This window comes from Oryzias latipes, chromosome 14, assembly GCF_002234675.1.
Source record: "Oryzias latipes chromosome 14, ASM223467v1".
Taxonomy (NCBI): Eukaryota; Metazoa; Chordata; class Actinopteri; order Beloniformes; family Adrianichthyidae; genus Oryzias; species Oryzias latipes.
The window spans coordinates 1,238,630-1,262,914 of NC_019872.2; the positions used below are offsets into that span (position 1 = coordinate 1,238,630).

The 24,285-nt window shown below is 45.0% G+C and overlaps 1 protein-coding gene across 7 annotated transcripts in view; it reads right to left on the bottom strand.

The window, feature by feature from the left end:
- robo3 (roundabout guidance receptor 3) overlaps positions 1-24,285 on the bottom strand; it is a 106,106-nt gene that overhangs the window by 62,020 nt on the left and 19,801 nt on the right. For all 7 annotated transcript variants that reach the window (XM_023962264.1, XM_023962265.1, XM_023962263.1 and 4 more), the window contains exon 2: positions 20,736-21,062. In XM_023962264.1, coding sequence (XP_023818032.1) covers positions 20,736-21,062 — 327 coding nt within the window. The remainder of the gene's footprint in view (positions 1-20,735; positions 21,063-24,285) is intronic.

The following is a 24,285-nucleotide window of genomic DNA, read 5'->3' on the forward strand; positions in this document are numbered from 1 at the left end:
GAAGGATTAAAAATATCAAAACTGACTGTGGTATATTAGAGAGGAAGAACAGATTTGTAAAAAGACACAAAAACCAACTCAAGTTTGCAAAAAGATCATTTAAAAAGCCAAAATATTTATTGAATATGAATCTAGAATAGTGTTCATTTGTTCAAGAAGAAGAAAAGCACATATAATATTTTCATGATGTCACAAAGGAGAGCTGGAACAACAACTTGCTAACCTCCATCTGCCCAGCATTCAACATTACAGCCACCCTGAGGGTCCTCCACAACAATACCATTACAGACGTGCTGGAAGCCTGTGTGTGGTCGGCTAATGAAGCAATTGTCTGGCCTGAAAAGAGGATTACATTAATCTCGTAAGGGCTGACGTCGTGCACCCTACAACAGAGGGGTAAGAGGGTCACTGAGAACTGCTGAGAATCCCATTGTTCAAGAGTTACCGTCACCACTTTACCCCCCCATCTGCCCTATGATGACCCTCAGGCCAAATCAACGCTTCTATTTTTCATTCAAGTGGAAAAGCACAAACACGCTTGAGCTGTAACTGAAAAGCAACAGGCACGAGAACAAAAGACAGACGTGTCTGTGAACCACCACAGGCCCACCCAGAACCCACCACCTCTGGCTAGTATATACTGTAGTCGGATACAGCAATGACTGTCTAAAGTGTTCCACTCCAAGAATTAAAGCAGTTCATAAGAAATGAGCTGTTCTGTGTCCAGAACAAACATGTCAAAGTCTCTTAAAAACAGACAAAGACCTTCAGCTGTGACCCTCTGACTCCATGCTCACACTCACAGCTTTCCTTTTCAATCAGCTGATCTTTGGGCAGCCTGGTTTAAATGGGACATTTCATTAAGCATGACTTTGCCCTACATGGGGGTCATCCCATAAGGCCCTGAGCTTTGTCCTTGTTGCTGCCCTGGTTTTTTTCCACATCCATGGTATAGTAAACTTCATCTTTTTAGTTTTTTTAATGTGCTTGTGTCTCTGTTTTGTTTACTCCATCTGATTGTCTCAGTTTGGTCCATGCCTCCGTCCCGTCACCTTGTGTACTCGAAATAAAGTTCTATAAATAAACTTTTAAGCTCTTACCTAGACTAATTTTTGATTATATATTTTTGTGAATTCCTAAAGTATGTCCAAAAGTAACAATTATCAATCCTGTAAATAATTAACAAAATTAATTTAAACTAATTTTATTGAATTTTGAACTTGCTTCCTGTGCGAGCGGAAAATTACTACTTCAGGAAAGAAAATATTTAACAGGAACTGATCAATAGTCAGAGAAAAAAAAGTCCTTAAACTTTATGAAACCATAACCAGACAGCAGGGACATAATCATCCATTGCTACGGCCTGCTATGTATGCTGACTACAGAAACTACCCATTTGGATAGGTTTTGCATTTTAATAAAACAGTCATTACAGTGCTGTAAATGTTGGAAAAGCATACAGTGATCCCTCGCTATAACACGGTTTACTTTTCACGGTTTCGCTACTTCACGGATTTGCATCGTGCATTGTGTTCTGCATTCTGATTGGCTAAAAAGTCACTCCACTTCTCTACCTGTGCGTCAATAACATTGCAGTTTAATATGTACACGTACGTAAATCAGCTTGCCAAATTTACAACAGATACGTGCAAATCATCTTGCAATTTCGAGTTTCTCTATAACCCATGAAAAAGAGGAGCGACAACAACAACTGTCGATCACTGTGTTCTTCTCCCGAACAAACACAGCTGCACCGCGGGCTTCAAAGGGAGACTGCAGAGCGGAGTCAGGATGCAGCGGCTCAAGAGCAGTGAAATACACCTGAGTCACTATTTGTCTGACCGTACTTTGTATTTTTTTTTAAATCATTTTAAATTTCCTCCCGTTTAATCCAAATACTCGGGTCGCGGTGGGCGGGGCTAATCTCTGCAATTTGAAGCCTTCTGTTCACATTGATGATTAAAATTCTTATTTGACAGTACAGTACAGAAGATATTTGTTGAAAAACCTTTTCTAAAGTACTTTTATTTGTGAAACAATTCCTTAGCCTGTAAAACGGTTTGTTCTTTCTTTTCAATGTATAATAGAGAATTTAATTGTATAATAATAATTGTTAAAAAAAAAAAAAAGGTTTCTACTTCACGGATTTGCCTATCACGGGTTCTTTTTGGAACGTAACCCCCGCGAAAAACAAGGGTTTGCTGTATATGCATGTGGAGCCAGACAGCACTTAACTGATGCACCGTAATTTCCGGATTATAAGCCGCTACTTTTGTCACATGCTCTCAACCCTGCGTCTTATTCAATCATGCAGCTAATTTATGCATTTTTTTTCTAACGGCCACTAGGGGCGACAGGGGGAGTACGGTATATCCCTTGTGCTATCTTAGATGACCCCCCCCTTCCATTGACGTGTTCTCCCTACCATGACAAAGGTGGATAAAGGTGGAAAGATTTCATGTAATCCATGGACACCAGTGAAGATCACAAATCATTGAAGAAAAAAGGTTCAGAGCACTGTCTAGTGGGTCTAGATGACCCCACTCCCAATGTTAAAGTTGGGATAGCACAAGGGTTACATGTGTTGAGGAAGATTGGAGTTTAATGTCAATTCCCGCTTTGAGAATGAATAGCACGAACAGACACATTTGGAACATGCAAAATAAAATGCAGATGGTTCTATCTGTAAGTCGTCTGAGCTGTCAATCAAATGACTGTAATGGAAAACTATCCGTGATCCATACACCTCTTTAATGCAAACATTCTCAGGAGGAGGTTATGAGATGCATATTCTCATTCCCCGTATCAAGCTCATTTATTTTGACACACCAACAAGCAGCCAAACAGCATGGACCTCACTTCTGCTCTTAGACCCCTCAGTCATGATGCAACAAAAAGAAACATCCTTGCTCAGCCCTATTTTGGCCGCATCCCACAATCCCTTACTGCCTTTAGACCCAACGTGCACGTGACCGCCACTACAATATGACACAGCTTTCAAGTTAAAAGCAATCGTTAAAAGCAGTGTGAAAAAATCCACCGTCACCAACGGAAAAGCTGGTCTGCTGCGTGACAAATATATAGGCTATGATGCCAGAAAGGACAACATGCAATCTGTGTTTGCTTCTCCCACTCTAAAGGCCCGTACACACCGGGACGAATATTCGCCAGGCGTTATTCGCCAGCGTTTTTCGCCACGTTTTTTGTGTTCACACCCAGGCGATTTTCGCTGACGATGAGTGGAGTGAACATGCAATTTCATTCCCTGACATTAGATGGCGCTTAATGTAAAACAGAAATACTCCTGTACACAAGGTGGCGCTGCGCAACTTTACGCTTCTTAAAGTCGCTTTTCACTCAGAAGAAGAGAGCAAGTTTTTACACGCTTGTCAGAATCAAACAAAGAAAACATGAATATTTCAAGCACCAGTAGCTCCAACTGGTGCTTGGTTCGGGGATGTTTTAGAATGTCCGTCATTATTGCTTCGCGGCTGTGTAGACGCTACTTGGCGTCTATCTTCTTCGCTGGTATGTGTGCTCAGCAAGGCAGTTTTGTGTTTGAGCGCCCCCAAGTTGTGTTTTACTGTAACTTCAGAAGCTCCAGACACGTGAGCAAAAGCGCCGTTCTCATTGGTCGAGTAGATTTCGACGCGACGCGTCGAAAAAAAAAAACGAACCCGAGGCGTTTTTTTTTTTTGACGCTTTAACGCCTGGCGTTTTTTCGCGTCGGTGTGCACACTCTCATTGGGGCCCTTTGTTTAGTCACGAGGCGTTAAACGTCGGCGAAAATCGCCGGCGAAATTCGTCCCGGTGTGAACAGGCCTTAAGGCAGTTTGGAGACGGGGCAGGGACAGCTCAACTGCGGCCAATATACAGGTGCGGCTTATGTGTGTACAAAACGGTTTATCTTTACAAAATGTAATGGGTGCGGCTTGTAATCAGGAATATAGCCCGGAATTTACGGTACTTTGATTTACCTTTGGTGTCAGATTCAAACATGAGTTAAAAAAAGCATAGGATGAAAATTTGTATTCAAATAAAGAAGGAAAAAAACAAGGATTTTCTGGTTAATCCCGCTGGTGTTTGCAACTAACCACTGCTGTGCTGCAGAATGTTGTGGGTCAAAAATGCTGTATTCTTATCAACCCTATGGCTACTCAATCACATTTATAGAAAACTGTTGATGTTAATCTCTAACCAGAAATGAACAGCATTACAGCATGTTTTTCAACAACAATCACCCTTTTCTCTAAGTATGAACTCATCGCCTACAGTGTAATGTGTCACACATTTCTGATGCTCCTTCATCCATTCGTTGATCCTCTCTTCCAGCTTAATGTGGGCAGAGGTTGAAGAACGTAAACCGTAATCCTGACATCAGCATCTTTCACCCAGACCCGTTTTTCCTTAAAAATACAATTCTGTGTATTTTACTACAAACCAAGTGGACCACAGAATCCATGTCTGATCTTTTTCTGTTAAACTGATGTCCCCATGCGTTCTTTTGGGTCAAAGACAAGGCAGTCTGCCTGACATATTACTGTCCAGGGACAACTTCAAGCTGTGAGCAAAGCCCAGCGGCTGCAGCACTAGGCCTGAAAATAAAAAAGACCAGAGTGGGTTGGTGTTTCCTATCCCCCCCTACCATGTTAGCGCAACATGCCTGCACATACCTGCGCAGTTTGAATGAGAATGGCAGCAATTCCAGTTTCCCACTCAGCCAACAAACTCCAAAAGCAGATGGGTCTTTGAGCAAGAACCCATTCAGTTCCAGCTGAACGAGTAAAGCCTCCACTCGCTGAGGTGGGCATGTGTCTTGAGGAGAAATGAATCTTGTGCAAATGGGCATGAGTAAAAATCAATAGGAATCCTCCACAGCTGCTCGCCATGGTGTTAAGCAATTACAGACAGGTCAAACAGAGCTAAATCCCCTGGAAATACTTTTTGAAATCACAAATTGCCGGTACACCATGTTAAACAGTGGCACTAAATTCTCTAAAAATGCATGTGATAACGACATGCACCTAACGTTCATTTTAAGGCACACGCTACTGGTAGGAAAGATCTTCAGCTGCTTCTGAGCTCATGACTGAATAGCAGAGCACTGACAAACCATCGACATCATGGTCACAGCAAATGAAAGATCACACAGGTAAATGATTTAGACATCAAGTAACACCGAGGGCAAAGCCATCAGGCAACAAGTATTCACATGTTGAAGTTTAAGTGAAAGGAAATGTTTTCATGAAGACATGGAGCCTGTAGACCTAATGTAAGGAGCCAAAAGCAAAGCCTGCAGAGTAGGGGTGTAGCGGTACACCACAATTTGGTCAGAATTTCATAGGGCTTGGTTTGGTGCATTTTCGATATTTTTTCAGTACAAAAAAGGCAGAATTTCTTTTTTGCAAAATGCATTTTTTGGTTTTATATAACAATCATAAAATTAACCTATGTAAGTGAACTGCTATATAAAATAATACAACTATTAACTGCCAGGAACCAAAACCTTTTTTTTTGTAGACCCGATTGTTACAGTCGCTGCTGCCGTTTTAAGTGCGTTAACAAATTAGATGTGTTACTGTGGCATACCAGGGCTCCAGACTAACTTTTTTCACTAGGAGCATAGTGGCCCCCAACTGAAAATTTTAGGGGCACAACCAGAAAATTTAGGGGCGCATACCGTAAATCAACATTCTAACCAAATCTACTAATTTCCACTGTATTACTGATAATAATAATAGATGCAGAAATTACAATGTGCTGTTCTAAATTTAGTGTCACATTTGAATCTGCACTTTTGAAGATGCAACAACAAGGTAAACTGACAGCACCATCGCTGTCATGACAGTACAAATACTAAACAAAATACCATACATTCAGAAGTTTTTAGTAACACAGTGATTACCGTAGTAACCTTTTGGTCATTTCACAGTTACAAACAACACTTAAATGTATGTAAACATTAGAGGATGGAAATTCATGTTGGCGACACCAAATAAGTGCAGCCAAGATGCACAATAAGCGTGTTTGAGATCACCCAGATGGACGCAACGCTGCACAGATCACCTGGTGTGAGATGTATATTTTTGTTTTTGCTCCAACATCACCTGTCAATCAAAACAAAAATATCACTAGAAAGGGGTGGGAGCAAGGGGCAAACCTGAGCGAACGCAGCTGGAAATTTAGTACTGAACTGACTGAAAGCTGCCCTACAGACTACAAAACAATGCATTATGGGACATGTGTCCTGATGGGTTTTTTGTAGTTCACTGATCAATTAAAATAATTTAATATGCCAACTGATTAAAAATAGGCAACATAAATTACAAAACATTAAAATAATTATAAAAGATATAATATCACAAATCATACTCAGGGGAAGAGGCATATTAAAACTAAATTGAATGTTAAGGACTACAACTTCCTGTTCTCCTTAAGTCTCGCTGCAGCTTCGCCTTCACACCCCCCCCCCCCCAGGCGCGGCGCTGGTTCATCTTAAACACGTCTTTCGTTACATTTTCCCCACATGTTTTAAATGTGTCCAAGACTAAATCGTGTTGTCGCTCACACGTGTTTAATGTCAGAGCCCCGTTAGTTGTCACGCATGTACGTGTGGGACATTTATTCTCCTCAGCTGACTATCTCCCGCGGGAGCGGTGTCATGTCGTTACAGCCGTGCATGAGAGCCGTGGTTTACTTCACGAGTTTGAGACCCCTGCTGTACACTCTGGCACTGGTACACTAGCCGCAGGTCAGAAGAATGAATCAATAGTTCGCTTATTCATAGCTCAGACGCACATATCAGGTTGTGATGATATTTGTCTCCGTTTCCTTCCCACGGATGTTTACGCGCGCTCGATTATCTCTAGGCCCCGCCCCCTCCACGCATTTAGCCACGTACAGTGGCATTCCCTATTCTTCTCACACGCAGTGGCTGCCTCACAGACAGGCGTCACGCGAGTGTGTGCTCGTGTTTCATGAGTATGTCTGCGAGTGTGTGTGTTTGCGAGTGTGCGTGTGCGCTCGCGTCTCATTGATTATTTCATTGATCATTGACGTGCCCCTTCCACGTTTAATGTATAAAAAATACGGAGGGTGGGGGAGGCAAATTTACTGGTCGCACATGTGCGACTGGATGTAAAATTCAGTCGCACACTCTAAAATTTTGGTCGCAAAATGCGACCAAATGGTCGCAGTCTGGAGCCCTGCATACGCCATCTTTGTGTAACAATATAATGTCGAAACACAGTATTTGACTTATCTAAGTGTCTTTTCCTTTCATCCAAACAAATCCAAAGTGTTCCCACACAGAAGATTCTAAGGAGATGCGGGGGGGGGGGGGGGGGGGGGGGGGGGGGGGGTCCGCATGATACTGTTGACATGCTGACTGTCACCTCCATCACCTAATAGCTGTTGAACCTCCTGCAATGAAGTTTCTAACCGTGGTCGAAAAACGCAGGGGAGATCCTCTCTGCCAAAGGCGCTGTAGGTACCATAACCGTTCGGCCTGCAACAACCGTTCAGGGTCCTCCGACTAGTGCTGACGTCACATTATGTGATTGGCTGTCCGTAGGTCCGATGATGTTTTAGATAGTGATTGCTCTGGACAAATTATAAAACTACCATAGAAGAAGATATTATGAAGTCCAGCAGAGCTCCGACACAGAGCGAGATTGTTTTCTAAACGTGCTTTTATTATTGTTATGATTATTATTAAGTCCATTTGCAGCCGAATGGACTGCGGTCCGAACCCTTCTCCGGACCGTACTGTACACTATAACAAAGCACCTTCCCTGCCTGCAAACACGAAGCTGTGAGACTCCAGCTGCTGTGCTCAGGCAGCAGAGTCACGGTTCACTCATGTGGAGCAGCAGGTTCCACACTTTTACAAAGTGGGTTGTGGCAAAAATCTCTCTATAAATCCTACAAAGAATAATGTCAGAAACAACTATGAAGGAAAATAACTTTGTTACAAAAAGAAACGTGAAATGAAAATATGTAGAGCCCGAGCAGATCTCCACGCTACGTAGTTTGTCCAAGTGGGGCTACCGTGGTGTGACGTCATCCTCAGTTGAAAGGACCCCAAACGGTTATTGCAGGCCGATCTTCCTTCGGGGTTCACTTCCCCGTTCAGACCCTCAGAGCCTCAGGAGCGGGTTCATAAACAAACAAACAAAAAACGAAAAAACGAAACGGTACAAAAATGATCTGAACCAAAATTGCTGTGCCGAAACGGTTTGGTCCAACTACGTGTACCATTACACCCCTACTGCAGATTGTAGTTCACTTCAGGACAAAGGCAGGAACCAGGAGGAAGATAATAAAGGACTTTTGTCTGTGTGCACGGTCACCAAAACTGGCATGGTTTGTAGTCTTTGATCTGACAAGAGCCACGTTTGAGATGCTGCTTCAGATAACACCATAGAACACCAACACCCAGCACACAGGATGAGGACATTAGCTGCTGGGTTTTGTGCTTGGAAACAGACTGAAAATATTATTAGTACTATTTTAAGCTGTACCAGAGAAATGGAATGTCTTCTGATGCACCCAGACTCTGAGGTGACGTTACAAACTTTCCTTAAGAGAAAAACATCTATTTTATGCCAAAAAAATAAAAAAACGCTTTGACAGTACGAATAAATCGGTTAGTTCAAAATGGGCCCAAGTCCACAATTTTTCAAAATAGAGATATTATATGCTCTATGGTCTTCAAGGGAAAAGCTATCTGATTATGTGCAAAACAGTCCCAAGTCCGTTGTAATGTATTTACTATGCTTGACATTTAAAATGCATTAAGTGCAAAATTCCTGGACTTGGGCCTCTCTTGCATGGGTTTTGATTTATCCCATAGATGGCAGCACTAGTTATCCAATATTTCAGCACCCCTGTTTAATTCAAGAAGGGCCCAAGTCCAGAGACTTTAGTTTGCAAGTCCTCTGAAATTATAAAAGTCAGGTGCTTCATCTTATAGCATTTGTAAGCTATGAACTTGTGCTAAATCTGGGTAAAGTATGAAACATTTGGTGTAGCCTCCCTTTAAGCTATGCAATTAAAATCATTTCCAGTAAAAACAAACCTCTTGGACTTGGGCCCCTTTTGAACTAACTGATTCAAATGTGATATGCAAGTAAAAACTCAGATTGCTCAAAGTGTTCAATAAACATTTTATACACCACAAACTGAAATCCCTGACTCCAAGTTTCAGAGGTCTACATACATTCATGATGACACAAACAGGCTTGCTGCCTTCCAAACAGAAAAAGCCAATAAAAACACAATCTACAGTCAGGGACGAGAATCCGTTTTCCAATAGCACTGGTTCAGTAAATGCAGTGTGCAATCACTCACCAAATCACTAACCGCCGCGTGTTGGAGAGTCTGAAAAGTTGAAACATTCATGTGAGCATTTACTTTTCTAAAAGAGATCATGATGGAAGACATGAGCATCAGTTATGACCTTTCCTGTTAAGTGAGTGTCCTCTCCTATCATCTGCTGTGTAATAAGGCTCTGATTGCATTCAATTGATTTCTATCAACTAGATATTGATTGAGCTGGGCTGTTGTGCTCTCTGTCTGTCTGTCCTGGAGAAGAAGGGCTAAAACTCCCCAGCCCCATGTTGCACATGATGGCTTGATGGATTTTTGTCTTTGCTTGTAACCTCCTTGCTGTCCAGCCACCACGGCTGAAACATGGGGGCTGGACGGCTGAAACATGGTGGCTGGACGGCTGAAACGTGGTGGCTGGACGGCTGAAAAATGTTAGCTGATTTTAGGTTAAAGCATTTTATTTATTTGCTAAATATTTTTAAACAGACTAAATGTTCTGTTTTCATGCTTAGCGTAGAGTCGGCTGGTTTTAGGCAGTCTAATCCTGACAGAGGCAGACTGATTAGTGGATGCTCATTCCGTCTTCAACCTGCTACAAATTCCCTGACAGGTAAGAAACTATGACCAACGAGATTTAAGCACACAGTGTATTAGTCAACAAGCACTTGAATAGTACTAGAATCAGCAAAGTGTGCAGGAAAAGTCAATAAAGTTAACACAAACAAAGGAAATGAGACGGTTTGCATCAGAGAGGCAAAAAGGATGTGGGGTTTAAGAGAACCATTGAAGTGTGTTGTCACACATTTGCTCTCTTCATTAAGCCCATGGACTGAGGGGAATGGGGTGTTACAGGCCTGTGTACCTGTGTTTCATGTTATATCCTCCAATACTGGAAATATTGAATATTGAATGTTGAATCCCCTAGTTCAACCTTTGATTGTGTGTGGCAAGCAGGGAGGCAGTGGATGCTTTTTGATACGATTCATCCATGGAATCAAACCCACAATGTCCCGGAATCAGGGCAGGGCAGACACTCTCCCACAAGGCCACTGACCGGGTTGCCTTTCAGACTGGAAACTTTTCTGTCTATAACAATGATCCTTGCTTTGTCATTGGTCAGGAATGCTGGCAGGTGATGCTGCTTCTGACTCAGTTGGTTTTCTTTCACCTGATCTATGTGGAAAAATCACAAGCTCCTTTAGATTCGACCACAGAGTCACGGTTTGGTCTGAAAAAGGCTGCAAATGTATCCTGTGGGATCATGACTATTAACTACAATACATCTGCACATCTGCATTGCCTTGAACAAAACGAACCTGTGACAGATGAGCCATGGAGCTGTCAGAGAGAACAGCCCACAGCGAACTCAGGGGTTAATGTGTAATCAGCAGCACACTCCTGTAATGAGGCCAGATCGGACACAACAGTTGGAGTGAGGGGGTTCTATTGTTCCGTGCAGCCCCTGTGGCCCCTGGGCCTCACTGCCGTTAAAGAGGGGGAGGAGGTTAATGCTCTTCCTCACACCACCTGTTGTTCCCACCCTGAAGCATCCCCACCCGTACCGCTTATGCTTTTGTCTTAGAGACTTGTACAACAGAAACACACCCACACAGACGCACACGCACAAACACACACACGCAGGCATGCACACACACACACTCACACACAAGGGTATTCAGTGGTGACGTTTTCTTTCAGTGTGGTCTAATTAATTCATGAATATCCACTGGAGGAGGGTTGGCTGAGTGTGCCTGGCTCAATGGCCAGCAGACGGCCACCACACAGGGAGGGGTTAAGCCTGCCGCCTCCCCCCAGCCATCTGATCCCCTTTCAAAGACAAAAATGACCAGCAGTTGAGTCTTAGACAAGGCCAGGACCTGGAATCCCCTCAGTGAAGCATGAACACACCTCAGATCTGTTCATGGATGCACTGCAGCCCTGAAATGTCTTTGCTATGTTAAAGAGCAGCTGCACATGGTCCCGGAAACATGTACTGCAGACGTCCTGAAGAGGTTAAACGATCGGTCACCAATGGACAGAAGCAAGTCAAACGAGTGAGAACAGCAGCTCCTTATGCACTGCATATGGAGGCTAAACTTGTGCCGTTTCAGTTTTGGCTCTGCTGCCACACTTTGTGGTGATGGTGTGTATTTGGAAATGATCAGGCTGATTTGGAAAGATTTAGGATACAGAATTCAAGAGTAACTGAAGGGAAGCAGCTCCATTAGACAGGAAGTGTTTTCATGATTATTTTTGACTGTTCAGTTCTCACACAAGTAGTAAAGAGAGCTACTGATCAGCTGTTGGGCAAGAAGAAGTGTCATTGTCCACATTCCTGACATTTACTGTTTTAGGAGAAGTTTAAGAGGTTTAAGAAGTTTAAGAAAACATTACAGCGACATTTTGTTTATGAAATTCACAAAGGCAGAAAGACAATGCTTGTTCATCCACAAAGTAATTGGGTTAACAGTGTGAAAATGATTCTGAACAAAAAATGTAAGGCCTGCTTTTATGACAGGTTATGCTGAACTGACATTTTTCTTTGAGGTGGGGCTGGTTTCAGCTGTAGCCACATCCACCTGGGTGGAGCGGTTTTTGGGCCACCTGGAGGGTCGTCGAGAGGCGGGCAGGTGTAACTTGCAGTTCCACTGAGGCTCATTAAAATGGAACGGATGATTGTCATGCGTGTGGTAAGTGAGGTAAGAGCTAAAGCTACTACCTTGTGATGTACAGGTGATGCTGTTGAAGCCGCCTTCATACCACACTGTAGTCACAGGCTTTGGTCACAACTACAAAAACAGCCAGATGTCGGCGTCTGTAGGTGAAAATCGTACACTTGTAGAGGCAGCGCACACTCAGCACATGAACGGCACTTCCAGGCCCCTTGCACAGTCTGCAGGATTTGGGGGTTTGAAAAGTGTCAAATCTGTGGGCCTGCAGCACACCTGCCTCTGACCTACTTCACCCTAACTTTACCCTTACATGTTCCATACGTGTTCATTGTGACATGTGGCTTGCAACATGCCTGTAGAAAATAGTGCATGAACATTTTTGCTCTACAGGATCACAGAGGCTTTGGTATTTCATGCGAGCCACCCACAGATCTGTACATTTTCGCCCGTTTCCACCCATAAGGGCAGTTGTGACTAAGGCCGAGGTGGAAACAGAAGTCAACAGCAGGTGGCTTTTCACTCAGCTGAGTGTGCACATAGCAGTGCGGCTGCCCTCACTGACAGCACTGCCTGCAGGGCTGCATCACAACCCATATGTCTGTCTCTGTGTGTGTCTGTTAATGGCAGGACAGAGGGCAGCTCCAGGACAGCACACAACATCACAACACAACAGCTGAGTGAGTCCAGCAGTCTGCTGATTAGAAAGTACTCTGACAATCATCCATCCTTCTAGGGTAAGACACATAATTCCAAGATGCCCCTGATGCAGCTGTCGCACTGAGGATGAGTTTGAGTCTGACTCTCTGCAGGCTGACAAACAGAAGCCCAGACAATAAAAGCTACAAGAGCAGGACTTCTGTTGTAAAATGTCTGAAATGTCAAATAAACTACAGGAAACAACATCCTTTAAATCCAATTCATTTGGCCTTCGCAGCTTTCATTCTGCATGTGGGGGGCTGAGGGGTGGGGGAGCTTTCCCTCAGACAGAGTGACAGATAAAGAAGGAGAGACCATCCAGCTGGTGACAGAGCTGCTCAGCTGCTCCTCCTCCTCACTTTGGGGTTCAGGATTACTGACTGATGGTCCAAACGACTCTTCATGCACACACACACACACACACACACAGACACACACACGCGCACACACACACAGACACACGCACACACACACACACACCAACACACACATACAAATGCACATACATACACATACGCTCGCATGAAAACAAAGCAAGAGAATTTTGCTTCAACTACAGAATTACTCGTATGTCATCAGTGTGTATAACTTATCCCAGTATTTTTCAACCAGTGTGCCGCGGCACACTAGTGTGTCGTGGGAAATTGCCCTCATTACCTGATCTAACAACATTTTCCATCTCCAGGATATCAGCTCTGTGTTCATCCAAACAGGCGCTGATAAAACACTGAGGAGTTAGGAATATGAAAGACCATAAAATACTTTTTACTTTGTGTTTATTTGATTCCATTAAAGACATTTTGAGAAGAATGACGGTACCGTGATTTAGCCACAGTTTCAGCTCTGTTTTTGGAAAAGTCCCGCCCCTTCAACTGTCTCCACCAATCATTCTTGGAGTCATAATAACATGTCATCAGTCTGACCAATCAGAAGTGGTTAAAGTCTTCACTTCCTTGTTCTGATTCTGCTCATAAAGTCTCTCAGTTATAACATAAATACCAGCTAAAGCTCGTCTTTAGCGGTGTAGCTTTCCACAGAATCCGGTGTCAGACCGTGGAACAAGTGAACAAAATAATGAAGCTCAGAGAAGTGAGTCTGTCTGCGTTCAGCGGCTGTTTGCACTACATCTCCCATGAAGCATTGGATTAAAGTGACAGCGTCTCAGCGTACAATGAGTCTTCCCTGTTAGACGTCTTAAACCACAACAAACACATCAACCAGTTTATAAATCTTCTTGATGAAATCAGAGGTCAACAGTTTAGTTCTCTTTCAAGGTTTGTGTTTCTTAACAGCCAAACATCCCAGAGTTTGGTCCAAGTCATCTTTCTAACTGAAACACTTTTCTAATTACGGCTGGATTATTTTAGATGTTAAACTTAAGAAGAAGTAATAACAACATTTAAGAAACAGGATTAAGGTGAAGTGGACAACAGACACAATTAAACTAGATTGAAACAATTAATCATCTATAAAGAAATAAAAGACTTTTGTTAAAGTTTTCAAAGACTTCATTTTTGATTAAGACAAAAGAAAAACTAATACAACTTCAACATGTTCACTTTTTGTGTTGCTACAGAAAACATAAATATAATGTTAGTTTTCTGTGTAAATTTGATCAATCATATTGTGATCATATTGTTCAAAACAATTACAGTTGCTTTTACACCAACATTGAAATAAATGTAAAAAAATCAATCCCTCTTTAGAAAGAATATATTTGTTTTTTTTGTGAGGTTTTATAAAATTGCATGTTAATAAACTGAAGGGAAAGATAACTACCAGGGTAAAATGTCAAATAATTCAGTGGAAAATTATTCCTGAAAACTAACTTAACTTTGATTACATCTTTTAGAAAAATCAGCTGCAGCTTCCAGGTTTTTCTGCCACAATTACCACAAAAATGCCTGTGAGATCATGGAGGGACAGTACATCAATACAGACTAGGAGTTTCTCCTTTTTAATTTTTGGATGCTGTGGGATTTTGTCAAGGATAAAGTGTGCCTTGGCTCAAAAAAGGTTGAAAAAGACTGACGTATCCTCATGAATACTTTATGATACAATTAGCACAAGAACGACAATGGTACATTCCATATTCACGACGTACCTTCAAGGCCCGTACACACCGGGACGAATTTCACGCGCGATTTTCGCCGACGTTTAATGCCTCGTGACTAAACAAAGGGCACCAATGAGAGTGTGCACACCGACGCGAAAAAACGCCACGCGTCAAAGCGTCAAAAAAAAAAAACGCCTCGGGTTCGTTTTTTCTTTTTTGACGCGTAGCGTCAAAATCTATTCGACCAATGAGAATGGCGCTTTTGCACACGTGTCTGGAGCTTCTGAAGTTACAGTAAAACACAACTTGGGGGCGCTCAAACACAAAACTGCCTTTCTGAGCACACATACCAGCGAAGAAGATAGACGCCAAGTAGCGTCAACACTGCCGTGAAGAAATAATGACGGACATTCTAAAATATCCCCGAACCAAGCACCAGTTGGAGCTACTGGTGCTTGAAATATTCATGTTTTCTTTGTTTGATTCTGACAAGCGCGTAAATACTTGCTCTTTTCTTCTGAGGGAAAAGCGAATTTAAGAAGCGTAAAGTTGCCACTTTGTGTACAGGAGTATTTCTGTTTTACATTAAGCGCCATCTAATGTCAGGGAATGAAATTGCATGTTCGCTCGGCTCATCGTCAGCAAAAATCTCCTGGGTGTGAACACAAAAAACGTGGCGAAAAACGCTGGCGAATAACGCCTGGCGAATATTCGTCCCGGTGTGTACGGGCCTTAAGGTGGCCGTACGAGCCTGAAGGAAACTGCCAGACAAACCAGCCACTCCTCTCTACGACCCCTACAGGCCGGACAACCAAAAACCTGCAGGAACCGTGTGGGTCAACCCCTGTACGGGTGCATGTGACTAACACAAACAGAACACAAAACACGCTCATTAATGAGACTCACAGGTTCTTCTAAAATCAAGACCTTTACAGTCCAAGGAAACCATCCATCCATCCATCCATCTTCCTCCGCTTACCGGGTCGCGGGGGCAGCAGACTGAGCAGAGATGCCCAGACTTCCCTCACCCCAGCCACTTCCTCCAGCTCCTCTGGGGGGACCCGAGACGTTCCCAGGCCAGCCGAGAGACGTAGTCTCTCCAGCGTGTCCTGGGTCTTCCCCGGGGCCTCCGCCCAGTGGGACATGCCCGGAACACCTCTCCAGGGAGGCGTCCAGGAGGCATCCGAACTAGATGCCCGAGCCACCTCAACTGGCTCCTTTCGATGTGGAGGAGAAGCGGTTCTACTCCGAGCTCTCCGCGGGTGACCGAGCTTCTCACCCTATCTCTAAGGGAGCGCCCAGCCACCCTGCGGAGGAAGCTCATTTCAGCCGCTTGTATTCGGGACCTCGTTCTTTCGGTCATGACCCATAGCTCATGACCATAGGTGAGTACTGGAACGTAGATCGACCGGTAAATTGAGAGCTTTGCTTTTCGGCTCAGCTCTCTCTTCACCACGACGGACCGATAGAGCGACCGCATAACTACGGACGCTGCTCCGATCCGCCTGTCAATCTCACGCTCCGATCTTCCCTCACTCGTGAACAAGACCCCAAGGTATTTAAACTCCTCCACCTGGGGCAAGGACACTCCACCGACCGAGAGATGGCAAACTACCTTTCTCCGGTCAAGGACCATGGCCTCAGATTTAGCGGTGCTGACCCTCATCCCAGCCGCTTCACACTCGGCCGCAAACCGCCCCAATGCACGCTGGAGGTCTCGGTTCGATGAAGCCAACAGGACAACATCATCTGCAAAAAGCAGAGAGGAAATCCTGTGGTCCCCAAACCAGATCCCTTCCGGCCCCTGGCTGCGCCTAGAAATTCTATCCATAAAAACTATGAACAGAACCGGTGATAGAGGGCAGCCCTGCCGGAGTCCAACGTGGACCGGGAACAGGTCTGACTTACTGCCGGCTATGCGGACCAAGCTCCTACTCCGGTCATACAGAGACCGGACAGCCCTCAGTAAGGCTCCCCGGACCCCATACTCCCAGAGCACCCCCCACAGGATGCCACGGGGGACGCGGTCGAACGCCTTCTCCAAATCCACAAAGCACATATGGACTGGATGAGCGAACTCCCAAAAACCCTCCAGCACCCCAGATAGGGTGTAGAGCTGGTCCACTGTTCCACGACCAGGACGGAAACCGCACTGTTGTTCCTGAATCCGAGGTTCGACTATCGGACGGACTCTCCTCTCCAGTACCCTGGCATAGACTTTCCCAGGGAGGCTGAGGAGTGTAATTCCCCTATGGTTGGAACACACCCTCCGGTCCCCCTTCTTAAAGAGGGGAACCACCACCCCTGTCTGCCAGTCCAGTGGTACGGTTCCCGACCGCCACGCGATGCTGCAGAGACGTGTCAGCCAAGACACTCCCACAGCATCCAGAGACTTGAGGTGCTCAGGGCGGACTTCATCCACCCCCGGGGCCTTGCCACCGAGGAGCTCGTTGACTACCTCAGTGACTTCAGCCCGGGTAATGGACAGCCCCACCCCAAAATCCTCACTCTCCACTTCTTCAAAAGAAGGCGTGTCAGTGGGATTGAGGAGATCCTCGAAGTACTCCTTCCACCGCCCGACAATGTCCCCAGTCGAAGTCAACAGCTCCCCACCTGCACTGAAAACGGTGCCTGTGGAGAACTGCTTTCCCCTCCTGAGTCGTCGGATGGTTTGCCAGAATTTCTTCGAGGCCAACCGATAGTCCTTCTCCATGGCCTCACCGAACTCCTCCCAGGACCGAGTTTTCGCCTCCGCAACAGTCCGGGCCGCAGCTCGCTTAGACTGCCGGTACCTGTCAGCTGCCTCTGGAGTCCCGCAGGCCAGCCAGGCCTGGTAGGACTCCTTCTTCAGCTTGACGGCATCCCTTACTTCCGGTGTCCACCACCGGGTTCTGGGGTTACCGCCGCGACAGGCACCAGAGACCTTGCGACCACAGCTCCGAGCAGCAGCAGAGACAATGGAGGTGGAAAACATGGTCCACTCGGACTCAATGTCCCCAACCTCCCCCGGTACCTGTTTGAAGTTCTCCCGGATGTGGGAGTTAAAGACTTCCCTGACGGAGGGCTCAGCCAGACGTTCCCAGCAGACCCTCACAGTACGTTTGGGTCTTCCAAGTCTTTCCGGCCTCCTTCCCCGCCAGCGAATCCAACTCACCACCAGGTAGTGATCGGTGGACAGCTCCGCCCCTCTCTTCACCCGAGTGTCCAAGACACAGGGCCGAAGGTCACCTGAAACAACTACAAAGTCGATCATTGACCTCCTGCCTAGGGCGTCCTGATGCCAGGTGTACTGATGGACACCCTTGTGCTCGAACATGGTGTTCGTTATGGACAAACTATGACGAGCACAGAAGTCCAATAACAAAACACCACTCGGGTTCAGATCAGGGGGGGCGTTCCTACCAATCACACCCCTCCAGGTGCCACTGTCATTGCCCACGTGGGCATTGAAGTCCCCCAGGAAGACAATGGAGTCCCCCGTTGGGGCACTTTCCAGTACCCCTTCGAGAGACACCAAGAAGGCCTGGTACTCCGAACTGCTGTTCGGCCCGTAAGCCGAAACCACAGTTAGAGACCTGTCCCCCACCCGGAGGCGGAGGGACATGACCCTCTCGTCCACCGGGGTGAACTCCAACACTTGGCGGCTGAGCTGGGGGCTCACGAGTAAGCCCACGCCAGCCCGCCGCCTCTCACCTTGGGCAACTCCAGAGTGGTAGAGAGTCCAACCCCTCTCTAAGGACTGAGTTTCAGAGCCCAGGCTATGTGTGGAGGTGAGCCCGACTATATCTAGACGGTATCTCTCAACCTCTCGCACCAGCTCAGGCTCCTTCCCTCCCAGAGAGGTGTCATTCCATGTCCCAAAAGCCAGGTTCCATGATCGGGGTTTGGGCCGCCGAGGCACCCGCCCTCGACTGCCACCCAAACCACATTGCACCGGCCCCTTTTGAGGTCTCCTACGGGTGGTGGGCCCATGGGAGAGTGGTCCCACGTCGCTCCTTCGGGCTGTGCCCGACCGGGGCCCGTGGGAAGAGCCCCGGCCACCAGGCGCTCGCCTGCGAGCCCCGACCCTGGGCCTGGCTCCAGAGTGGGGCCCCGGTGATGCCAATCCGGGCGACGTAATCGGGTCCTCGTTGTTTCTTTTCATCAGGGGTTTCTGAACCGCTCTTTGTCTGGCTCGTCACCCAGGACCTGTCTGCCATGGGAGACCCTACCAGGGGCTTAAGCCCCAGACAGCTTAGCTCCTGGGATCACCCGAGCTCTCAAACTCCCCCACCACGTTAAGGTAGCGGTTCACAGGGATAACAGTGTTGATTTATGTTTTGGTGAATATGTGATGTATGTATTGGTGAATATGTGATGTGTGTATTGGTGAATATGTGATGTGTGCATTGGTTGTATGAACTCCAAATATACTTTGATACTCATTACCATCCTTCACCACTAACTTGTACTCCTTTTCCTTTTGGCGTCTCCCTTCAGGAGTTGCCACAGCAAACAGCTTCCTCCATCATTGGTCTGCTTCGCATATTTGGTTTGGCAAAGACTTTACGTCGGATGTCCTTCCTGAGACAACTGTATTTATTCTGGCCTGGGCCCCTCGTGGCTACATTCCATTTTTAACTTACAACTCGTGTCACAAAAACTGTCACTTCTGGCGTCAAGCAGAAGGTTGTGGACGGAGCTGGTACTGATGGGCTTCAGCACCACAAACAGTTTGTTCTTTTCTCTGTCTTTGTTCAGAGGTAATGGATGGTAGTGCTGGAATGCTGGCAGATGTACGGAGGTACAACCAAGGCAGAGCTGATTTCTGTGTGAAAGCATCTGTTTTGTGACAGCTGTGTCCTCATGCATGTGTCAGACAGCTGCCGAACAGCGGCTCCCCTGCAGACGCCGTTAAGACAGAAAAGCTGTCTCACATTAAGATGCACAGACGGATCAGCCAGTGGTGTCGCTCTGAAATCAGCAGCACTCTGCATGTGCTGGATAGACTTAAACACTGCAGTCGGTTAGGCGCTCTGTCAACTCTCAGCAGATCTAACGGAAAAAGGTTAGACTCCTGCAAATCCTGTCCGCTGGGTTGGTTCCTGTTTAAACAGTAAAGACTAGCAAAACAAGCGTCTTTGCAGCTCAGCAGGGAAAGCTTCAAATGATTCAGCCATGCAGAGAACATAAACTGAAGAATGTCTCTTCTGCCATCTTTAAACATAAGCAAAAGCATTGGACACATCTTCACCAACACAAGCAGCTTGTTTCTCACATCCAGCTTGTATTTCCTGGAGCTGAGCTTGATATTGAAGTGGAGCAAGACCTAGGTGGGTGGAAAATCTCTCCACCTGCCAGAAGAGTGTTCTGCACGCATAATGGATGGTTCCAGATGTACAATTTAAGAAAAATGTGTCGCCCAGGGGCAAAAGCATTTGACAAAATTCTTACGTTCCCCAGGTTTCTAAAGAGGCCTCAGTGAAGGAATAGCTGCAGTCGTCTGGCAGTTTTTCTCCAAAATTGCATCCAAAAAAGGCAAATCATACCTTTTATTGTATTTAGTTTAGCACATATTTATTGCAGAGTAACTAATCTTTAACATGAACCCCCAACTATATGCATACACTTGTCTGCTGATAGTTGATGATGTAGACTTGTCTAAAATAAGACGAAAAATTGCAAAGGCTGTGCTGACATCTCTGGTGCTGATGAGCAGCCCTGCAGCATTCTCACAGCACTTCACAGAGCTGACTTTCATCATCAGTCCCTTTCTTCATGTGCCTGAACCATCACATTAACAGGCTGCTGTGGCTGATGTGAGCTGTACTGTAGAGCAGCTGGAGAAGGAAACCAGGCTCAAAAAGCAGAGGAGCCAGAGGAAAACTGATGTTCCCAAGGCGGGATGAGACCTCCAGACTGCACACGTCTGCAGGTCTGAAACCTTATCCAAAAGGTGAAATACCTTGAAGTATATCGATATCATAATGAAAAACACCTACTTGCCACTTCCAGAGATGCGTTCCGACTCACTGCTTCGCCCAGGTAGTTCCGCGCTACGCACACATAAACACCTTCATCTGGTTTGCTTCTCCTGCCGTGAACGATTCGCAGGAAGAAGAGCGAACCGCTGGGGAGCAGCATCCGATGGGATCGCGGGTCTTCTCGGTCCGTTTCCACCCGCTCACCATCTTTATACCATTCCACAGTTGGAGTGGGTCGTCCTTCAGCCTTACAGTTGAGGGTGGCAGGCTCTCCCTTGGACACAATCAAGTCGGATGGATTTTCTACAATCCGGGGTGCGGCATCCTCTATCCTGGGGCGGGAGCCTGGAAGAGATGACATAAAAAAACATGCAATACTTTTAAAGTAAAGCTGATCCCAGCTGTATGCATGAGGGACCAACAAACAAACATCCTGAACATCATCAGCAGTTGGCACAGGATCAACGAGAGAAGCAAACAACACATAGACCTCAGAGGGTTGAAGGACTACAGGATATAAACCAATAATGTTCATATGCATTAGGCCTGCACAATATACCGCAAATTTATCGTTATCGCGACATCAAGCTGTGCAATATGCATACCGCAAAAGACGGCGAAAATCGCAATAAATGGTTACCTTGACCCTTGTGCTATCCTAGGCACTTTAACGTTGGGAGTTGGGTCATCTAGACCCACTAGACAGTGCTCTGAACCTTTTTTCTTCAATGATTTGTGATCTTCACTGGTGTCCATGGATTACATGAAATCTTTCCACCTTTATCCACCTTTGTCATGGTAGGGAGAACATCTCAATGGAAGGGGGGGGGGGTCATCTAAGATAGCACAAGGGTTAAATGTGCTAAAACAAACTCACGGCAGCTTGAAATATTGAATAAATGAATTAAATCCCTTTATGCATTTAACCAATCGGAAGGACCCATTTACCTTGTTGATCAATCAGATGAGCCCTTTTATGTTTGATGTTTGCCTCCTATGTCGACAAGGGTCATATGGAGTATAATTTTTATACTGTTGCATTGAAATGGAAATTATATTTTTGGTTGGTTTGATATTTGTTTATATACCATAAATTATATCGTTATCGCAATATTAATTACCAATATCGCATATCGTGAGTTTTTCTCATATCGTGCAGCCCTAATATGCATCAAAAAGATGGTTGAAAATTCCATGCTCTACATTCTGCATCTGTAAGATAAATGCCTAACTAGTGACTCTTTGATATGTGTGGATTTTATTTTATTTACCTGAATCTGTGTTGGTAAATAACTGATTACAAGTTAAGAACTGGATAATTACAATCTCTGTTATGAAAATAAAAAGTTAAGTAAGGCAACAAGGGGGTGGGATTATATAATTTACCTCTTTCCCCACTCCCTATCAAGCAATTTATTACATTTCCTTAGACAAACTTAATATGTAATAGTGTCATTGTGTCTTGTTCTGTGTGCATAATAGTTATTGTATCAATTTAGGGATAAGTGTGTGTGGATGTATGCGTCTGTATTTTCCAATCAATTTCATGACTAATCCTCTAAGGTTTATATCCCGTTATAGATGTTGTTGTCTTGTCTACTGTTATTTTTGTTTTGATAGCTTGAGATAAATGATTTCCAAATCCAAACTACGTTTCTCTAAACGTATCTGACATAAGATGAAGTAATCTATAAGAAACAGAAAAACCGGTGCAAGTCTGAACCAGAACTGATTTCTATTTAAATCAATTTGCTGTTTTTTTCAAAGGAGCTCCATAAATCTGTTGGGATCTCTTGGAGGATCACAGCATTGCGATCAGCTGGGATCATTTTGTTTGCTGGTTGCATGGGAGATGCTGTGCTTGTGTAGTAATGCTTAACCATAAACTATTTTTTAGATTGGATGATGTCTGAGCTCTGGTGGAGGATTCCTCCACGTTGATTCTTTCTTCTGGAAATCTTGAGCCTCCCTGAATTCTGTTGAAGTGATGTTTCTGCGTCCCATCTTTGCTTCAGCGGTTCATGTTTGTCCCATCGCTGTGACTGTGTGGGAATGGAGACGTTTAAAGACCGCCGTTTACGATGGTAGCAGATAAGGGAAACAGCCATGTCTGCCTTCAATCCGCCAAATCCTCTCTAAGGTTTCTGGGGATTAAAGACTCAATGTATGTGCTGCTTCCAGATGGAATATAGAGCAGTGCATGATGGTTTGTGCTCTGTACTTCACAGCCTTTAAAGAATATTCAAGTGATTCAAATTAGAAGTTATCTGGTATAAAGCACATCACAGATTCATTTCTAAGCAAGGACGCAGAGAGATGATTATAGACTGGCATTCTTGAGTTAAACTCAGCCAGCTACTATAAAACCTCACACTAGTCTATGGTTAATTTGAAGAACAAGCAATCATTTGTATTAGCGGGGAATCTTTTGCTTTCAGTTCTATTTTTAAGTAATGTGAAGCAGATGAGAAAGCAGTCAACGAATGCATCACTCCTCCTCTTCATCACCTTTCTCTGTGGAAGATTCAAAGCCAAACGTTCCAGGCGTGTCTGAATCCTCGCCCTGCTCGCTGTCAGACTGTGTCCGTGTTTTCTGCCTCTTCATATCATCACACATGAACTTTAGGATACTGAGATCTTCAAATACAAAAGGGGTTTGTACAAATACACACCTCCAATTTCCCAAGATTCATAGCCCCTTATTGTAATGGTAACATCTGCCAAATACAAGAGGAAGGCCTTCAGCTCTGATGTGTTTGTTCAGCTGCTGGACAAGAAGAGTTTAAAAAATATACTTGGCATAAATAACTAGCAAAAACTTCAAGTGACAAACACATCTGCAACTCCCTGAAAACACATTTCTGTTTCAGTGATGATTTATTAATTCAATTCATGAGTATTTTTAGTGAAAGTCACAATTATTGAACTATTTGTGAAAAATACACGAAGCATTTGGGCTGATATGTTCCTAAAAAGTCCAAAAAGTTACAATTACGTGGGAATAAAAATCAGATATGTTATCAATGCGTGCTTATCCCCCCCCCCCACAGTCTCAGAGCTAAAGCTCCTCCTGTAAGGTGCATGGGGGGAAACGAGCTCAGGGTTGGAGCTCTGCTGGAGACAATCCTTATAAATGTTACAGTACTTTCTGCTGGAGCAAGTCCAGAGGAAATGTAAAGCTGAAGGCTGTGGGACTAAGCTTAGTAGCAATCAGGAGCATCAGAGTAGAAATCACAAAGCAGCTCCTTTTTGAAATGACACGCATGTCTTCCAGGGAAACGAGAGCTTATGACAGGATCCCTGAGCTGCTGGTCTCCATGAGAGAAACGCTGGACCGTCCTAATCTGGCACGCCACACAGATGTCCAGCTGAGGAAGTGTCACAGCACCCAGGATCATTCAAAAGACTTTCTGAAAAAGTGCTGTGATGACACCAGCTTCCCAGAAAGCTGCTTCTGTGCAGCCGCAGGCTGCTCATTAATATGGCAGAACAATGGTTCAGATCAGCTTGATACAGACTGACTGCTCTGGCACACATCTCGGGGATATTTGAATTTCTAAGATGAGCA